This window comes from Gadus chalcogrammus, chromosome 15 (genome assembly GCF_026213295.1).
Source record: "Gadus chalcogrammus isolate NIFS_2021 chromosome 15, NIFS_Gcha_1.0, whole genome shotgun sequence".
NCBI lineage: Eukaryota > Metazoa > Chordata > Actinopteri > Gadiformes > Gadidae > Gadus > Gadus chalcogrammus.
Window position 1 is genome coordinate 12,723,138 of NC_079426.1, and position 19,437 is coordinate 12,742,574.

Genomic DNA, 19,437 nt, shown 5'->3' on the forward strand with positions numbered 1-19,437 from the left:
TTGTGTCCTCCACAAAACCGCTCTGACCTCTTTTGGTAGCAGTTAGTAGTGCACCCAAATGAACATTTATTGTACACTTAAATGCACTGCCGGTTTAACCCTAAAAACATCTCACGGTGCTGATTTACTACTGTCTCACATTCCAATATTTTGCCAACAGTGAGCTCATGAAATATGGTGCGGTCAGCCTGCATCATAGAGATAAATAGAGACATTGTTTTGCAGGATATGGAGGAAACACAGTTGGACAGTTTTTATGTGTACACATCATTCATTCTATTCCACTATATTCCAAGAATCCAGTTAAAGAGCTTACATTGCGACATAAACATACTTTACCTCCAGCATTTTTTTTACTTGAATTGGCATTGGTTGCAGTTCCAGGATATTTAATGGAGAAACAATGCGTTTATTGCCATTGTTATTTACCTGCAACATTGAGATTGAAGTGTAGCTTGCATTCCTTGGATGCAACAAGAATATTTTTGTGAGCATAACTCAGGCCATTACGAAAACCAGATGACATACTGTCATCTGTCCTCCAGGGGGCGTCTGTGAAAAAATGTGTGCAATGTCATATGGACATAGCTTTACACGCCTACAGAATTATTACGCCCACTATAGGACAGAAGAAAGAAGTTCCTTCAGTGAACTCAAACTGTTGAAGACCCCATCTGCCCTCGTTCAACCCAAGCGACATACACGTCAACGAATCCATGGGAACATAGACGAAACAGCTATTCCCAAGGGACATGCATTATTTATATGTACAAGCGTAGGATGATTTGAGTTGACAAAGGCCTATTGGGATCTCCTTAATCAATTTTTATTTGTTAATAAAATTGGTCTGTAACCCTAATCTTTGGAATGATACATACCTTAATAGAAAGAAACGTAATGATTAATAATACTGTTAATCATTATATTCAAGACCTTATATTTGAAAGACAAAGCTTCAGGGATATTTTATTTATTTACCGTGCATCTTTCATTTATAATGTCATATTCACTGGAGAGACTGATCATGTATTACATTATAGCCATAATAATTAAAATGCTATTATAGTTTTTGGAGTACAGCGACTGCAGATGAGAACCATCTAGTATACATCTCTTGCAATGCATCTCCTATCCTTGTGCAAGATTATTGTGTTGGTTTATGGTCCCTGACAAGTAAATGTAATAAACTGAACTCGTATTAAAGAAACATTTTAATTATATTTTCATCCTCAACATGAAAATCACATTTAGAAATACAGTTAAGAGAGGCATTAGCAAATTGCTCATTTAGGACAAAAATACAGAAGAAAATTCCTTAAAACATACATGTCGCTCAGGTGTGAAGGATGACTAGTCCTTGAAAAAGTGGTCATCTTTGAAAAGATTCTAGTCCTAGATGTGGACAGGTTTCTTCAACAACTTATGTGATACACACATAGTCATACATAGTGCGTTTTAGGCATTGGCCTGTTCTTCATTTTTGGCACTTCAGGTCAATCCGTTGCTTGTGTGTTCATTACATTCAGGTCTGATGCTATGCAGCTGTGCCTCTACGACCTCTGACCCAGCCAATGAGCCTCCTTCCAGTGGGACCGGCTGTCTCTGTCTCAATAACCAATTCAAATAATAGCTATCCCAAAAGCCGCAAGCTCACAACAATATAGACTCGCACACGAGTAGGATATCATGACCTCCAAGGGAGCAAAGCTCTCCGAGCAAGCCAGGCCCACGCTGTCAAATATACGTATGAATACCATTAGTACAAAAGATCCCATGTAGAAAAAAGTTGATTTGAGTAGTCAAACCCATTGTCTGAGAAATGGTGTACACAGTATCAAAAGAGAGGGAATTTAGGAAAATTTTCCCATTAACAATTCAGTAAAATTCTGCACTTCTTCATCGACAGCAGGAAGGACAACTTCCGTGTTTGTGGTGTTTTAGAAGCCGCAGAATGACTGTTTTGTTCAAGGTCTGATTCGGCGCAGCAGACCCAGGAATAGCATGGAGGTCTTCAGAAGTTTTTGTCCCAGCCAGACAGCTCCTCTGGGGGTTCCTCCAGGTCAGGGGGGAACACGTCAAAGTGGCTGTGGTCCAACGGCCCTCGCACCTAGCAAAACACCACGCCCAGCGGTTAGCACGGTCTCATTATCCATTTAGAGATTGAATAGGGATGTTTCGTTGAGCGCAAGAGAAGCACTGGACGCAGCAATAACACGCATGGACGGGGATCATTAATCTTCATTGATATTGATACCATTTAGAAGGCTTAATGATCTGAGTCTTGATCGATACCACGATTGAAAGTTTGAAATAAATACATCTTAAAAAAAACAATATACGGTATATATATATACAGTCACAGGGCAGGGAAACTGGAGATGAGAAATGTAAAGCCTTGCAAAGGGATTTGAGTATTCACCTAAAATTTAAGGGAGGGCCGATAATATAGAAATTTGGGAATCAGAAAAGTAGCTGGATGGAATGTCTCACTTGGTGGCTGTGGAGCTGGCAAGGCAATCGATGTGTGTTTGCGGCCCAGTGATCTGATGTGTACAACATGACTCGTCTCTCTAGACATACCGTCACGTTACAGGACCCAGTAGTCTGGATAGCAGTATCCATAAGCTAGGACGTCATTGATTTTCAAATGATTTATTAAGTACCATATAAAACCGTTTTCAACTTAAAAAACTGTGACAAACTAAATAAATCATAACCAATTAAAATAAAAAAACAAAAAATAAGATTTCATAATTAATATTAGTTGATTAATTAATTGAAATGAGCCTGTGTCTTTCTTTGAACTCCTTTTATATTTCCATTAATTAATTGAAATGAGCCTGTGTCTTTCTTTGAACTCCTTTTATATTTACACATGTCTCCAAATACAAACCAAAACAGCTGTTGGTGTCAAGCCTCCATTATAGTACAAGTCCCTGGATGAACGGAGCACAAGGGCCGTGAGGGCTGATTGTTTCAAATGAGCAAATATTGACTTTATCTTGTGACACGTAAACCAATACCACGGCGTCCCCTCACCAACCCATCACAGACACAGCCAGGCTACAATGCCCTCATTGGGACAACACTTTCCCGATGTCACAGCACTTGGAATAAAAAACACTGAAGTGCTCCGCTCTGCTTGCATGAAGGAATAAGTTAAAAATAGATGTGTGGGGTTGGGGGGGGGGGGGAGGGATGGAATAATGGGGGGTGGCATGTAATGACGGTTGGGGGGGGGGGAAAGCCATTACCTCTCTCTTCAGGGGGGATACAAGCCTCTGGTGCCGCAAGCCGTCCCAGTTGAAGCCCTGGAACCACCTCCACGGGGCACAAGGATGACAAGGTCACATGACACCCACTATAGTAAGTTGAATCATATGTATAATATTCAGTTGTAGATGGATTATTATATATATCATTATACATTTATGCTAATCACTCATGAATACACACATGATATACACAGGTGCATGGTGTACGCACACACACACACACACACACACACACACACACACACACACACACACACACACACACACACACACACACACACACACACACACACACACACACACACACACACACACACACACACACACACAGAATCGCTCAGTGAACAGGTAGAATCTGATGGATAGGTGAAAAACATGACAGAGGTCAGCTGTGCCAACTTACTTGTGCTTCTTAATGTCGAGGATGCCGTTCTTCTTGTTACCTAGTCTCTCCACCGGGTTGAGCCTAAGAGGAACACACAGGGTTCTGGATCATCCATTTGTATTGTATCAACTCTCAAGATATGAATGTTTTAACCACATTCACAAATCCCAGGGCACATCTTTTTTAAATGAATGGATGAATTCTATACAGTCTATACACCAGGACGTGTGGAAGTTAAATTAGAATAGTTATATAAGGTACTTTCAGGTACGATATCGGACATCTTGTGCCGTTCATTTGTTGTCCATGCCTTACAAACGATTAGCAGCAATATTGAATTAGCCTATCACAGGCCTGGCTAAATGAGAGTACATGGAGGCAGCAGCAGCAGATCACATTAAAAAACAAGGAGCTAATGCGGTTAATCTAATCTAACAACCTCAGGTCCTGCTCTCGGCTCCACCGCCATTACGAGCTAATACGACGACAAACTGCCATTTACCCCCCGCGTCTCTCTCAGAATGGGGCCCGGCCACAAAGCAATCACCAGCCACCTACTCATTATTGAGACATGCAGCAGATGTGTTCACCCGAAGCGACTGACAGTGAATTCAGACGCTGGCTCGAATTAAGGTGAGGGGGAGGGGTTGGGGCCTCATCACCTGCAGAGTCTCCTGATGAGGTCATCCGGCCGCTTGCCGATCCTCTTGGGGAAGTCGACCTTCTCGATGCCGTGGAGCACCATGGTGTAGATCTTAATGGGGTCTGTGCCGGAGAACGGCGGGCTGGGGAAGAGACCAACACGGACCTCGGTGAGGACGCCCTCACTATGCTCTGAACTCATCAACAGGATTCATTTCACCTATTTTGCATTCAACTCCTTAAATATGTTTCCTTTAACACAGCAGCGCATAGATGTAACCGACATGGTTGAAAAAATACATATTTTTGGGTAATGCTTTATAAATAATTTTTTGATGATAATAAGCAACAAAATCTTAATTATATAGTTTTGCAACCACATAAATAGTAAAAAAGTTTTGTTTCATTTGTAGCCTATTGTATTCAGAAGTGTTTTCATGAGTTGCCGTTATGCAACCCGAAAAAAGTGTTATTATTACAGTCATTATAAATGTGTTTTTGTCCTCCAGCTCATCACTTACTTTCCAGTGAGCAGCTCAAAGATGAGAATTCCCAGGGACCAGCAGTCGGCCCCAAAGTCATGGCCCTTGTTCATGACCACCTCTGGGGCCACATACTCCGGGGTCCCGCAGAATGTCCAGGTCTTCTTCCCCAGGCCGATCCTCTTAGCGAAGCCAAAGTCTGCCTGAGAAACAACGGAAAAGTACAAATGTAGACATTTGCGACAGTAAAGCAAACGTGAAACAGAAACGATCTTCTAGGGGAAATCTGGTGGGAATCAATAAAACGATATACAATACAATAAACACATTCAAAACAGTGTATGTCTTATTATTATAATTCACAAATAAAGTAGATAAATTAAATACAAATACATCTATTTATATAATAATTAATAATAATACAGATATAATATATAGGGGGGGGGGGTATACAGCTTGAAAATGATCAATCCAGTGATCAGGAGACCATTTTGACGTAGCCCTCCGAGTCGAGCAGAAGGTTCTCTGGCTTCAGGTCCCGGTACACGATGCCCCGGATGTGGAGGTACTCGAAGGCCTCCAGCACACAGCCGATGCAGAACCGGCCCGTCGGGTCATCAAAGAAGTTCCTGGAGCAAGAAAAGACACGTTGTTCTCGGTCCAACTGAGGGGGCATACATCAGCTCATGCTGATTCATCGCTCTGATTGGTCGGCGGCTGTAACTCGTTCCTATGTAAGCTGACGAACCACTTAAGAAAATGTGATGGTAATTATCAGGAAAAAAGCAAGCTAATAAAAAAATCCACACATTTTTTATATGTGATTTGATTTGCTGGTCAGACTAATACTGATGAATTTGCTTGAAATGAAAGATTTGTTTAGTACATTCATCATGATAACTGCTGTGCCAAGTGACGTACAATAATAATGTATATTAAACAGCAGGATACTTTGCTAATATTAGAGCTCCACTCACATGTCTCTAAGCACACTCCATAGCTCTCCTCCCAGACAGGCTTCCAGAAGCAGGTACACACACCTGTCATCCCTGAAGGTCCGGAACAACCTGGAGAACACGCATGCAGGCACACACACACACACACACACACACACACACACACACACACACACACACACACACACACACACACACACACACACACACACACACACACACACACACACACACACACACACACACACACACACACACACACACACACAGGACTTTTAAATTAATTTAATTTGTCATTGTCCAAAATGCAAATATGCAGAATAACCTGGAAGGTTAACCTGAGGAATCAATAACTGGGGGTGTGGCTTGGTTGTAACAAAATGATACAGGTTGTGAGAATTATTTGGAACATAACACTTAAGGTTATGACAAACAGAAAGGACTTTAAACTGTTTCAAAGATTGGATACATGCTGCTGTTTCAAACCCAACAAGACACACAACAGTCCAAAAATGGCTTCTCACTCTATAACGTTTCCTCCACATCAAGACAAGCATAACAACAGATCCTGCTCAGAGGAATAAGAGCTAAAATGAACTTCTTCTCCTGCCCGAATCCCCTGTCCTTGAGTTCAGGCCATGGCAGCATTTCCCAAGAAGCTTTTGTGTGTGAAATGTCAGAGAGAAAAAGGAGAGGAAAAGAGGGAAAGATACAGAGGCAAAGAGAGTGAGAGAGAGAGGGAGCACTCAGCGGCATTCCCCTGGCCTGCGTGCCCTGGAAACCTCCCTGGGAAACCTTCACTCTGACCTTCGGGGCCCCTCTGGGTCTCCAACTCTCAGAGCATATAATCTCTCCTCCCACACCGTCGAAGATAAAGGATTAATTTCCCTGTTCCCAAACCTTTTTCTGTTTCCCTTTAAATTATATTTTAATAATAAAATTTAAGCATAAATTAATATCATTCATATCATTAATATTGTAAAGGCCTAGGGTGTTAAAAATAAGAGTAACTATGGCATACTTTTATATTTCTGATCTTTAACTACAACAATCAATGTCATTTTAGTTTTGTACAGAGAACCTTGTCATGCCCCCCCCCCCCTCTAGGGTATGCCTAACCACATTTGGAAATTATTGATGTGCTTATTCTAGCTGTGATGGTTAGAAAACGTGAGAATGTCATTTTTTAATTGGCTGCGCATGTCATTTTCCCTGTCACACTCAAATCGCCCGATCAATTGCGAATCTCTTTCATCTTTTCTAAGAGTGCCATGGTCGGTCCTTTTATCCTGTTTTCCATCCCCCTCTTTTTGGAAACGTCGGTTCCATTCCCGCTGCATACATTTCCAGATTCAGTTGATTGGATGTGCTCTGCTGTGTTGCATAATGGTGAATTAACGGCCAAAACAAAGCCCAGAGCACCAGAGCACATCTACGATGATACCTCAGGAGAACGCTGCTGTCTGCAAACTGAGAACAAACACTGTTTGTGTCTGCTCTAATTAGACACGGGTAAAAAATATTACAACATGCACATTAGACAGATAATGCTAACTACCCTCTAGTGCTGTGCAACTATGAAGGGTGAGTTGGTTAGCTACATGTTCCTCTCTCTCTACCTGACTATGAAGGGTGAGTTGGTTAGCTACATGTTCCTCTCTCTACCTGACTATGAAGGGTGAGTTGGTTAGCTACATGTTCCTCTCTCTCTACCTGACTATGAAGGGTGAGTTGGTTAGCTACATGTTCCTCTCTCTACCTGACTATGAAGGGTGAGTTGGTTAGCTACATGTTCCTCTCTCTACCTGACTATGAAGGGTGAGTTGGTTAGCTACATGTTCCTCTCTCTACCTGACTATGAAGGGTGAGTTGGTTAGCTACATGTTCCTCTCTCTCTACCTGACTATGAAGGGTTACTGAGTTGGTTAGCTACATGTTCCTCTCTCTACCTGACTATGAAGGGTGAGTTGGTGAGCTGCAGGATGTTCTTCTCAGAGTAGATGTGTTCCTGCTGCCTGGTGTCCACGATGTGTTTCTTCTTGATGCACTTCAGGGCGAAGGTGGAGCTCTCGTCCTCCAGCTTCACCTGACACACAACCAGGGAGAAACAACGTGTGTCAATGCTTTTAAATGTCTTATTGTGACTTGATATTGATATTTGAGTTTTCTTCCTCTTGCATTATATTGCCATTGCGTATCTTTGAGTGGATTGAAAGAACTCTTAAAAGTAATCTCAAAACTAATTGACACCATGTCAAAAAGGTTGTCTGTGTTGCATCATTTTGTTAAAAAAGTATGACCAAATAGTGTAATGTAAACTCTGCTCACCAGGTAGAGGGCATTCGGTGCACTGTGGCCAATTATTCTAGGGATGACGTGCAGATAATCTCGTCCCCATCGACTAATCGAATGGTTAAAGAGCATGTCACATTTCAGTCTACCAAAATGTCTTTGGTTGAGCGCAGCCCTCGTAGATAGTAACTAGTCAGTAAACAGGACGTAGTAATGAACATGTCAGCGTCTCAGACGGCGTCCTCCCGGTCCTGCTCACCAGCACCACGCGACCAAAGCCCCCCACGCCCAGGGTGGCGATGACCTCCAGCCTCTGGAAGGGCATGTGGTGGGGGAGCAGGGCCAGGCGGTCCTGCAGCCGACGCCACTCCTGCTGCGTCGGGGAGTCTGCCTGCGGGGACTGGGGCCTGAAACACACATTCTCACTTTATGTTTACCCCTATGGCCAGGGATAACAACATATTACATTCTGAGATTTCTGTCATTATTATATATATATATATATATATATAGATATATAGAGACATTTATTATATATATATATTAATATATATATATATAAAAAAAAATTGAGTTCATACTTTATTTTGTTTATTTTTTCATAATTTTGTGTTTCTTTGCGCGCGTGCTTGTGTGTGTTTTAGCATGCATGTGTGCTTGTGCGTGCGTGATTGTCTGCGTTATCCATTACACTCACAGAGCGTTTCTCTTCACGTCGCTGCGGGAGAGTTCCTCAACGTATTCCTTCAGATAAGCCTGCAGTTCCTCGTACGTTCCCACCATCTGGTTAAAGTTCCTACAGAGGACACAGAGAACACACCTTCTAACCATCTGGTTACGTTTCTAAAGGGAAAATACATTAACACCAATGGTCTGGAGAAATGAAACCAAACTCCACCCAAGCTTAACTAAACTGAGCTAAACCCAACTAAGCCTAAACAAAATGGAGCTTAACTCAATTCAATACCCACCTGAGCCAAACTAAACCCAGCCGAACTCACTCAAGCTAAACTAAACTGATCTAAACCCAACTAAGCCCTAAACAAAATGGATCTTTACTCAATGCAACCATACTAAGCTCAACTCCAACAGTAAGAATGACCTCCTCGTCTCGACAACTCACTCTCTGTCCACCACCAGGCACTGGGTGTCGTTGGTGTTGCAGACGATATTGGCCGAGCGGACATCTTCGCTGTGGAGACAAATTGCTAAATTACTAAAAGCAGTTTAAATGAAAAAAAAAACAGTAAGACAAATATCCCTCAAATCTTTTCTTTTACACTTTTAATTGCTCTCCGTAGCATTCTAGTAAGTTACACAGGGCATGGAGAGAGAATTATCAGTTGTTAAACTGCAAAGCAGTGCATATTTGCTCCACACAAGCAGAGCAAAATCATATCTGTGTGTAAGTGTACCTTATGAGGGCCTTCTCTCCAAAGTAGTCTCCCACGCCCAGCGTTTTGATCTCCTTGGGCTGACCGTGGACCTCTGTGGTCTGGGTGACCGACACCTGCACACAACACCACCCGGAGATCCAGTCTTACTCTTGTAATTATTTTTTGAATATTTGATGTTATTTGATCTGTTAGTTAAAATGATTTGTCTTTGTTTAGTGACCTTTCACTTCCAATTCATGGCATACGGTACAAGGTTGCATTAGGATTATTAGTAGAGACATAGCCAGGACTCGGTCAGGATTATTTGGGAGGACATCTCACCTCTCCTTTTGCTATGATGAAGAAAGTGTTACCCTCTTCTCCCTCTCGGATAATAAACTCTCCTCTATTAAAATAATCCTATGAGAAAAATAACAATTTGTTTGTCATGGTTTAGATACAAAACAAATAGACCCATCTGTACATGTAATTTACCAAAGGACACTCACAACTTCAAGGCAATCAGCGATCTTTGCCAGCTTTTCCTCAGGTAGTTCCTTAAGCAGAGAAACACTGAGAGAGAGAGAGAGAGAGAGAGAGAGAGAGAGAGAGAGAGAGAGAGAGAGAGAGAGAGAGAGAGAGAGAGAGAGAGAGAGAGAGAGAGAGAGAGAGAGAGAGAGAGAGAGAGAGAGAGAGAGAGAGAGAGAGAGAGAGAGAGAGAGAATATATATATAATGTTTCACTTTGTTACTTTAGCTGTTTAAGTACTTGTTTTACCGATGGTTGTTCAGCAATAGGGTGAGTGTCTACCTGCGTAGGAAGTTAAAGTATTCTTCATGGCGAGCCTTGGTGGTCCTCATCATGATGCTCTGGAAGGTCTGCCGGTCCAACGCCCAGATGAGAGCGCAGGACACAGCTGCTCAAGAGCGACACCAATAACATCCGGAGAAGATGAAGGACATTAGCCACATGTTTCAAGCTTCTTGAATCTACCTAAGGGCAGTCTTGTTTTATAATTGAGGATACATTTTGATCAATGAGACAAAATGTATTGTATGATTTGGGATTGGGAATGAGATTCGATCCGCACGGCAATATCTTTCATTTGCATAATCTGTGTGAAACATTTTTCAAATTCTGAGAATTTGGAAAATATCCTACAACTATTTGATTTAAAATATAACAGGTATTCTTATACATTACTTATAATCATTTTGTTTTCAAATATTTGGATTCTTTCATTGCATATTTTGTGCATGAGACACAGGTCACAAAGGGTAGTAGGATTCTTAGACACACATTAGTGGATGACAACATTTCAAACAATATGGTTCCCCTTGGGATTGGTCACAAAGGGAATAATTAACTCTGGCTGCAATGATCTCTCGAAAGAGATACGGTTGTCAAACACAGGAAACCTGGAGTCCCCTGTGTGACAAGTCATTCCTCTGTGTTTGACAAGGGCCAATGCTTCAATGGTTTGCTAATTAGTTCTAATTTATGAGACGCTTTTATCCAAAGACAGTGAGAGAGAGTTAATTAAGGAGCAAGCATTGTCATTAAGGGGTAGGCAGGGGGTTAGACAGGTATGGGTCTAGACAGTTAATACAGACACAGTCATAAAGGAGTAGGAAAAGGGGCATTTTATACAGACGGGTCATTAAGGAGTAGGTAAGGGATTAGACAATTAATACAGACAGGTTATTAAGGAGTAGGTAAGGGGTTGGACCCGTAATACAGACAGGGCGTTAAGGGGAAAGGGGAGGGCTAGACAGGGGAAACAGAGACACGTCAGGGGTTATCCACGTTACCTTTGACGGTGGCGGTTCTTTTACAGTTGTACAATATCGCCAGTTCTCCGAAGGCGGTCCCTGGACGCATCTCTCCAAGCAGTTTACCATTCTGGATGACCTCCAGAAGACCCTCTGTGGAGACCACACAGAGACAAAGTTGTGTTTCATGATTATTGGGATCCTAATCCCTCTTCTCGCCTCTCCTTGCTCCTCCTCTCCTCTCCTCTTTTACCCTCCCTCGGCCTCTTGCCTCCCCTCCTCTCTCACAGTCGAAGTTTTAAGGCTCTTAACACTGTTAACACTTTGCAACGATGATGTGTCGAGACTCAGATACACAACGGGGATTTTCGCAGAACTGCCCGCATTGACATTTCCCAGTCCCCTTAACGCGTACACAAGGGGGCAGTATAGCGTTTCAGACCCAAAATGTACACAAACCTGAGCGCAAATTCGGACACCGAAAAGCAAAAAAGAGTGATTAATTTTTCAAATAATCAGAAACACAAAAGCATGTGTTTAACCTATCTAGGGGGTCATCGAATGCAGACCAATATACACGTCGTGTTGGGGTTTGACTCTCCTTTAAGAAGGAGCTGAAACAGAGAAACAAACAGGCATGTCTTATGATGACCGCGTGCTTTGAGCAGATATGACCTGCGAGCACGTAGAGGTAGTTCCCAGGCTCCCCTTCCTGGATGACGAGCTGCCCCTGGGTGTACTTCCTGGGGTACATGCAGTCCACCATGTCCCTCAGGTGCTGGGGCTCCAGCTTCTTCAGGAAGTCATTCTTCACCATCGCAGCGTTGATAAGCCTTTTGGTACTGGGGACACAAACAAACAAATACAATAAACACATGGATAAATACAGGGGGAGAGAGAGCGGAGGGGGGAGAGAGGAGTTAAAGTGATGGAGGTGGAGAGACAGAGGGAAATGAAGATGGAGTGGAGAGCGGAAGAAGAAAAAGAGAGGGGAGGGAGGAGAGGGGAGAGAGAGGAGAGGAAGGGACTTAAGGGGAGGAGAGTGATTGAGAAAGAGAGAGACAGACACAGAGAGAGAGAGAGAGAGAGAGAGAGAGAGAGAGAGAGAGAGAGAGAGAGAGAGAGAGAGAGAGAGAGAGAGAGAGAGAGAGAGAGAGAGAGAGAGAGAGAGAGAGAGAGAGAGAGAGAGAGAGAGAGAGAGAGAGAGAGAGAGAGAGAAAGAGAGAGAGAGAGAAGAAAGAGGGAGGGACAAGCCCAGGTTGTGTCATTGAAGCCAATAATGAGCTGCATCAGATCCAAGAGGTTCTATTGTCCTGCGATGCTAATAGAGCTCTCAGAAGTGGCAACAGTAGGTTGGATGGAAGGCTTCCACTGACACAATCATTCATGTAAACACACAGTATCACCTACACTATACAAACAGGACGCGGGTGTTTGGATGGTTTTAGCTTACTAGCCAAAAAAGAACATCCTGTTTATTATTATTACCTTGCTAAATTTAGGTTTTAGCTTACTAGGTTTGGTGGATCTTAAACTTCCTGTCCAGTAGAAAACAGTGTGTTAAAATCCAGAAGAACGTGTCATCACCAAGGGTTCTGAACGCTGGCACCCCACAAGGGTGTGTCTTGTCACCTCTACTATTTTCTCTTTACACTAATAATTGTACATCAAATTCTGCATCTGACAAAATGCTAAAGATTGCAGATGACACCACTGTCATAGGTCTCATATCTGATGGGGAGGAATCTACCTACCGGAGTGAGGTTGAACAGCTGGTGCAGTGGTATGAAGCTAATAACCTAATCCTAAATACAACCAAAACCAAAGAACTCATGATTGACTATAGGAAAAAGGCAGGCCAGCACCTTCCCATCTCCATTAATGGCCAAGTTGTGGAGTGGGTCTCCTCCTTCCGTTTCTTAGGCACTACTATCCACCAGTCCCTATCATGGAACCCGAACATCAGTCTTATTATTTCCAAATCCCATCAGAGATTATACTTCCTCCGTCAACTGAGGAAATTCGGGGTAAGTCAGGCAGGCATGAACCATTTTTATCGTGCAGCCATCGAAAGCGTGCTCACCTTCTCCATCCTGGTCTGGTATGGTAGTGCTACCAGCCAGGACAAACAACAGCTTGAGAGGGTAGTACGCATTGGCTGTAGTCTGCCTACCATAGGCTCGCACCATGACACCAGAATTTCCAGGAAAGCTAGGAAGATCATCTCTGACCCCTCTCACCCAGCACACCACTTATTCACACTCTTACCATCAGGGAGGAGGTACAGAAGCATTACAAGTAAAACATCATGCTTTAGGGATAGTACCTATCTACAAGCTATACGCCACTTGAACAAGCACTAAGCACTTTAAGGCCTTTAAGGTCTTCATGGTCTACCTCACTTGCAGTTTTTGCACTACTGTACTGTACTGCTGTAATTCTCTGCGAACCATGCATTGTGTGTTTTTTATGCGTGTTAAGTGTTGTACTCCTTGTTATTTATTTGATGTTTTGGGCTTTTTGTCTTGTTATGTTGTGTTGTTATTGTTGCTGTGTGATACATGTGAGCATACCAAAACACATTCCTATTAACTGTATTTTCTATATTGTTGAAATGGCTATAATAAACTTGAACTTGAACTTGGTATTGTTAATTATTTCTATTTTACAGGTTTTTTTTATTAGCTTACTATTGTTATTTAAAACAGTCTAGATTTACATAATTATTTTATCATCCGTTTAATCTGTTATTATTACAATTGTTATAATAATAATAATTAGAATTGTTTAAATAATAATAATAGTGATTATTATATCATGACATGTCATTCACTCTGTCTTCTTACTTGGAGTCTTTGCGGACCACAGCCCTCTCCGCGGTAGAGACCCCCCGACCCCCACCTCCCCCTCCTCCACCCCCAGAGTAGGCCCCTGAGGTGGGCTCGGCCGACACCCCCTCCTTGGCCTTGAGGCGCCGGTGGACCTCTACGGCCACCCGGTGGAACCTGCTACTGGAGCCCTGGTCGATGACACTGGCCAGGGGCAGCGGGGGGGTGTGTGGTGCGGGTAGAGTCCCCACCAGGTGGCCGTTGGCGTGGCTGTAGCAGCCTATAGCGTCCTGGAGCTTTTCCACCTGAGTGGTTTTGGCATCCAGCTCCTGCCGGAGGAGACGCATCTGCAGCTCCTGCACCTGGAAGTCCTTCTCCCGCTGGGAAAGCTTCTCCTCCAGGTGGGTGATACGTAGTCTGGAGGAGGTGGAGGGCGAGGAGGGGGTAGGAAGAGGGTGGAGAAGAAGACCAAGGAGGAGGGAGGGGCAGAGAGAAGAGAGCAGGGGCGAGGGGAGAGGGGAGAGGAGAGGGGGAGAGAGGGGAAGGAGAAGCATTGAGAGGAGAGTTGAGGAGAGAGATGGGAGATAAGGAAAGCGGTGAAGTTGAGGAGAGAGGTGAGAGGTGAGGAAAGAGGTGAGAGATGAGGAGAGAGGTGAGAGGTGAGGGGAGGAGAGAAGAGGGAGGGGGTGAGAGGTGGCGAGAGAAAAAGGAGGCTTTTTTAACAAACATTAGTTCAACTAATGTAAGATAGCAGTTCATTGGTAGTAAAGGTATATAGGCTAAACTAATCCAAGTGTGCTGAATGTAATTCAAAATACAAAGTAATCACAAACACAACAAGATTCAACAAGACCTCTTTGAAGAACGTCCTAAAATGAGTGCGTAACTCGTTTTTACAAATTCTGAAGATGTGTAAAATGTGTCATAAAGACCAATAAAAAAAAGATGTATACTGTAAAAATGAACCGGAGACCAACCTCAGGGGCTCCACATCCCAGCCGGCGGGGTCTCTGTTGCACAGGCAGATGTTGTGCTCCGCCCGCGGGGCTTTGATAGAACCGTTGCCCATGGCCAGGATTCGGCCGGCCACCATAGGACCGGCCCGGGGTACAGACCCACACACTCACCGTCCCTCTGGTCCTGCTCCCGGTTACTTTACGCAAAACTCCGCTTGCAATGCTTCATGTCAATGTTATCGCTACTAGAATCCCTGTGGAATAAAACGGGAGCAAAAATATCGTCGGGTTTTGCTGACTGAAAAGGTAGGCTACTTAGCCGTTTAACAAAAAATATTGAGCAATGCATTTCACATAATAGTTATATATGCCGGAACATGGCTTTCAAATAGTTAGTTTGAATAAGTTCGTTTAAAAAAATAACACTATCAAACAATTCCCAATAATCAGTGCTACCTCAATGCAGGTTCAGTCTACGCCAAAGAAAAATACATGATTCGTTAAGAAGCTCATTGAAACGCTCCTCGATGACATGAACCTTCAGAACCACCTGTACGCTTCATGTTTGACGGCAATAACAGCCTTTCATACGACCAGCCTTTCATACTCAAAACACAAGCCACTCAAGACATAAGCCCATCAAACATGACAAGGCTAGGGAGCAGAACCGGCGTTCGGCTTACCTTGCAGAGCATGGACGCACACTTTCCTGGGTTCAGAGTTATGTACAATGTCCTGTGTCTTTAGTGCAATTTGACTTGATAGTATTCCATTTCTGTAATGGGTTGCAATGAACGCTCGAGTCGGCACACAGCGGCTCTTTAGTAGAACCACCTTATGATGCTCTTCAGCCGAGTAACCCCTGACTGCAGCCCGCAGATCGAGGCAAGTGCCCCTGACTGCAGCCCGCAGATCGAGGAGGAGCTAAATGTGGGCGGGGTACTTGCTTCAGCCCCTCAACGATTATTTCATGGAGCAAGTCTGATTTATCATATTTGCCTCCCCCTTGTGGCCAGCGGTGTTAATGTTCTTCTTCCTAAATATTGATCAGTATGTAACCTATCGATTTATATGAAAAATAACACATTGATACTAGATAATATAATTGTTCTTCATTTAAATGACAACCCCCTCCATAAAGATGAAAATGCCTCTTTATTTTTACTAAGTGACATTTTTATATTGCATTTAACAGTAAATTTGTCTTGGCAATCAATCAGCGACAAAAGCTGCCTTTTAGTGGATTATAAAAAGTACAAATATTTTTCTTCTGAAAATAAAACCATTGTCATCTTATAAACACATACATTTTAGACACCACACTCAATACAATATATTAAAAAACCCAATGACCGTGAGTTGCAGTCACTTTTTCGATGGAACTCACATTGAATGCTGGAAAACAAACTTTTACATCTAGATTCAATGTCGTTCAATGCCAATGCACTCAACCTCCGAAATCTGTAATGGCCGCCAAACTCCTCACTCACCAGATCCCCTCATATACTGTGCAGAAATGTACATCTCAGAAAAAATATATAGCCAAGTCAACAACACTGGCATTCAATTACAAACTGTGCTTCTTGTATATGACAAAGAACATCAGCATGCAAAAACGGTTCGACATAATGCCCTCCTATCCATACGCTAGATAGTGTAGTAGTAACTGCCAAAAATAGACATCCAAACTAACTGATTTCAACTCTATGCCTCAATATAATACATATGTTATTTTGCACAACCGTTTCAAATAATGAAATATAGGTTTGATGTTGAATCAGCTTTACATTCCAAACTTAAACCAAATTCATGGTGAAATAATGCCCTTATATGGTGTGGTCATGATTTACCAATAGACAAACCTGATTGTGATCATTAGAAAAATTATTAAATTCCCTTAATTTCTTTTCAATAATTTGCTAATATTTTAGATTTACCTTTCCAAAGTGAAGCAAGATTTTGAATATCATAGTAGATCCCAATCATATTCCACAATAACAATGTTCAATAATAACAGATTAATATGTTGACATGGTCAACCTTTTCAGATATTATGTGTAAAGCTGATCCAAATTGACACAAATATTAGTCTTTCCTAATAGCCTCCATTTAATAGACCCATAAAACCATTGATGAAACATAAAATGAAACGTGAAATAACTGCTGAAAATATTTAGGACTTGAAAACACTAAAAGGTATTTTTTCGTCAAAAGATCTCAACCTAGTTCATTAAAAATAAACTGTTTCATGCCCTTAATGTAGGCCTATCTAGAAAGATATAACTGTTATTTTAACATTTGACAATAAAATGGCAAACCATTGTTCAGTTATTCTGTGATGCATACCGTAGTTGCAGAAAGAGCAAGAAAAATATATAATATAGGGTGAAAACCACAAATTTGAAATTGAATACAGTCGAAATAAACTTCTAAATTTAGTAAATATAACAGAAGGGCTGACCAAGACACTATTTGATTGTCAGCATTGATTCACTGTCTTAGATTCAGTTTGACGATCAAATTAGTCACAATAGTCTTTCCCAAATTTAAGTCAAATTTAAGTTTCTTATTTCTCAAGGCAAAATGTCGATTTTGACCTACAAGGATGCATTTCATTCACCTAAAAACATCAGAGAACTTAAACCCAGAATACAATTTGACTCAATTTAACCCTTCACTCAATTAACCCCTTCATGCAAAGGCCAGTGACCAGTGACCCAATACTCACGAATAAAACAGAGCCATTTATATTTGCTCATGCACATGCGCAGTCTGATACTCACATCACATTGCACATGAGAGCTTCAAATTGAACACGATTGTACACCTTAATGTTTATGTATGTGGTGTAATATATTTCATGTGCTTACAAGGGTCATTGTGGTATAGATGTGTATTATAAATGCCAAAGTTCTGCAGCTGGATCGGCTGAACCAGGATTTCATTCCAGCATGAAAAAATACAAAACAAAACATAAAACCTATGTGGGGAAAATGGTGAAGTTGAAAATCACGTATTTGGTGTCAGTTAACTGTAACAGAAGACTGCAGGATTGTGGACATGACACTGTGGTCCTCCTCTGTCCAAGGGTAATACTGGCTGAACACGTTAATCCCCCCCCCCCCCCCCCCCCCAAACTGGAAATAAAGAAAATTAAAATAAAAACACAGTGAAGAATAAATACACACGGCTGTGTTCTCCGTCTGTTTACAAGGCAGTTGTCACGACGACGTAAGGAATGATTCCGCTCATTAGGTTGAATGAAACAGGAAAGTTTGTGTATAACTTATATAACTTCTAACGGTATAGAACAGGGTTGTTTTTCGTCTGATAAATATTAGACTATAGATTGATTGAAAAGATAGATAATTACTTGATTTCATTTCAAATCAAGTAAATTGTAATAGGACTGAATGACATGATATAGTACAGGTACTTATACTTTATAATGACATCATTTGTCAAAAAGACAAGTCAGGCTTTAGTGTGTGTTTCATTTGAGAGAAATCTTCAAAAATCATTCAAAAACATATATCTGATAACTAAACTAAATAATCATATAATGTGTTTTTTAATGCTGCCCATGGCTAGGGTTAGGTTATGGTAATGGTCATTCTGATTGCTAAATGAAATGAATATAACAAAGTTGACTAATCTATATACAACAAGCAAATAGGATTTACAAAGAAAAGTGTTTTCTCTTATATTGTACATTAATTACAACACCACCACCACATATGTCTGATGACCTTGAACACTTTGAGTAACTGGGAGCTAACTAGGATGTTATCTTTGACTAGGTGTGTGTACACTAGAGTGTAACGTTACAATGCAGGTTTCAAAGAGTCTGGCAAGCTATGGTAGCGACTTAGCTTCGGGTTAGGAGGCTTTGAGATGGCAGTGATTTGGATAACATTAATAAGGAATCATCAAAGAGTGTATCCAATAGTACGCTGGCTTTCTCGTGGAAACACAAGAGCATAAAGAAATGATATCTATCTGTCCTGCGAGCTGCTCTGAATTCTTATATCACAGGGACAGTAGAGCTGGTGCGTGTATGAAACAGAAAATCAAGAACAACTGGTGACGTATTCCTCCCATATCAGTGAAGTGAAACAACGCAGAGCATTCTAGATGGACTACGCTCTTCGTTTACTCCTCGTTGCTGTGTTGGCGTCACCAGCAAAGGAGGCAACTGAAGGGCTTGATAGGGGAGGAGGTGGAACAACTATTCACTACTTTTTAGTCTTTAGTCTCTTAGTCACTTCGCCCCCTTTCGCCTGCCTCAACTTACTGGCCCGGCGTCAAGCTGATGGAAAACATCTATGAAAGTGGGCAACCCTCGGGCTGAAACAACTCCAGAGATTTCTCCAAACGTCCTCATGTTTCCTGTTGGCCGCGATGAGAGAGAGAGAGAGAGAGGCTGAGAAGGTCTCAGCTTGTCTATCTGGCCAGCTGGAAGGGATGTTGACC

At 42.1% G+C, this 19,437-nt stretch overlaps 2 protein-coding genes across 2 annotated transcripts in view; both read right to left on the reverse strand.

Annotated features, from left to right (window-relative positions):
* Window positions 1-964: 964 nt before the first annotated feature.
* On the reverse strand, window positions 965-18,079 carry LOC130405070 (cGMP-dependent protein kinase 2-like). Its single transcript, XM_056610031.1, has 20 exons — window positions 15,648-18,079; window positions 14,986-15,218; window positions 14,027-14,425; window positions 11,856-12,022; window positions 11,220-11,333; window positions 10,219-10,324; window positions 9,918-9,981; window positions 9,751-9,828; window positions 9,448-9,542; window positions 9,156-9,224; window positions 8,730-8,828; window positions 8,292-8,439; window positions 7,690-7,826; window positions 5,762-5,851; window positions 5,272-5,413; window positions 4,824-4,987; window positions 4,323-4,445; window positions 3,679-3,741; window positions 3,255-3,321; window positions 965-2,107 (listed from the first exon to the last, which is right to left on the reverse strand). The coding sequence occupies exons 2-20, from the start codon at window positions 15,099-15,101 to the stop codon at window positions 2,012-2,014; spliced, it is 2,337 nt and encodes a 778-aa protein (XP_056466006.1). The 5' UTR covers window positions 15,102-15,218; window positions 15,648-18,079; the 3' UTR covers window positions 965-2,011.
* Window positions 18,080-18,095: 16 nt separating this feature from the next.
* LOC130405071 (collagen alpha-1(XIII) chain-like) overlaps window positions 18,096-19,437 on the reverse strand; it is an 87,442-nt gene continuing 86,100 nt past the window's right edge. Inside the window, exon 43 of the mRNA XM_056610033.1 lies at window positions 18,096-19,437. Within this exon, the coding sequence (XP_056466008.1) occupies window positions 19,408-19,437 (30 nt within the window). The 3' untranslated portion in view covers window positions 18,096-19,407.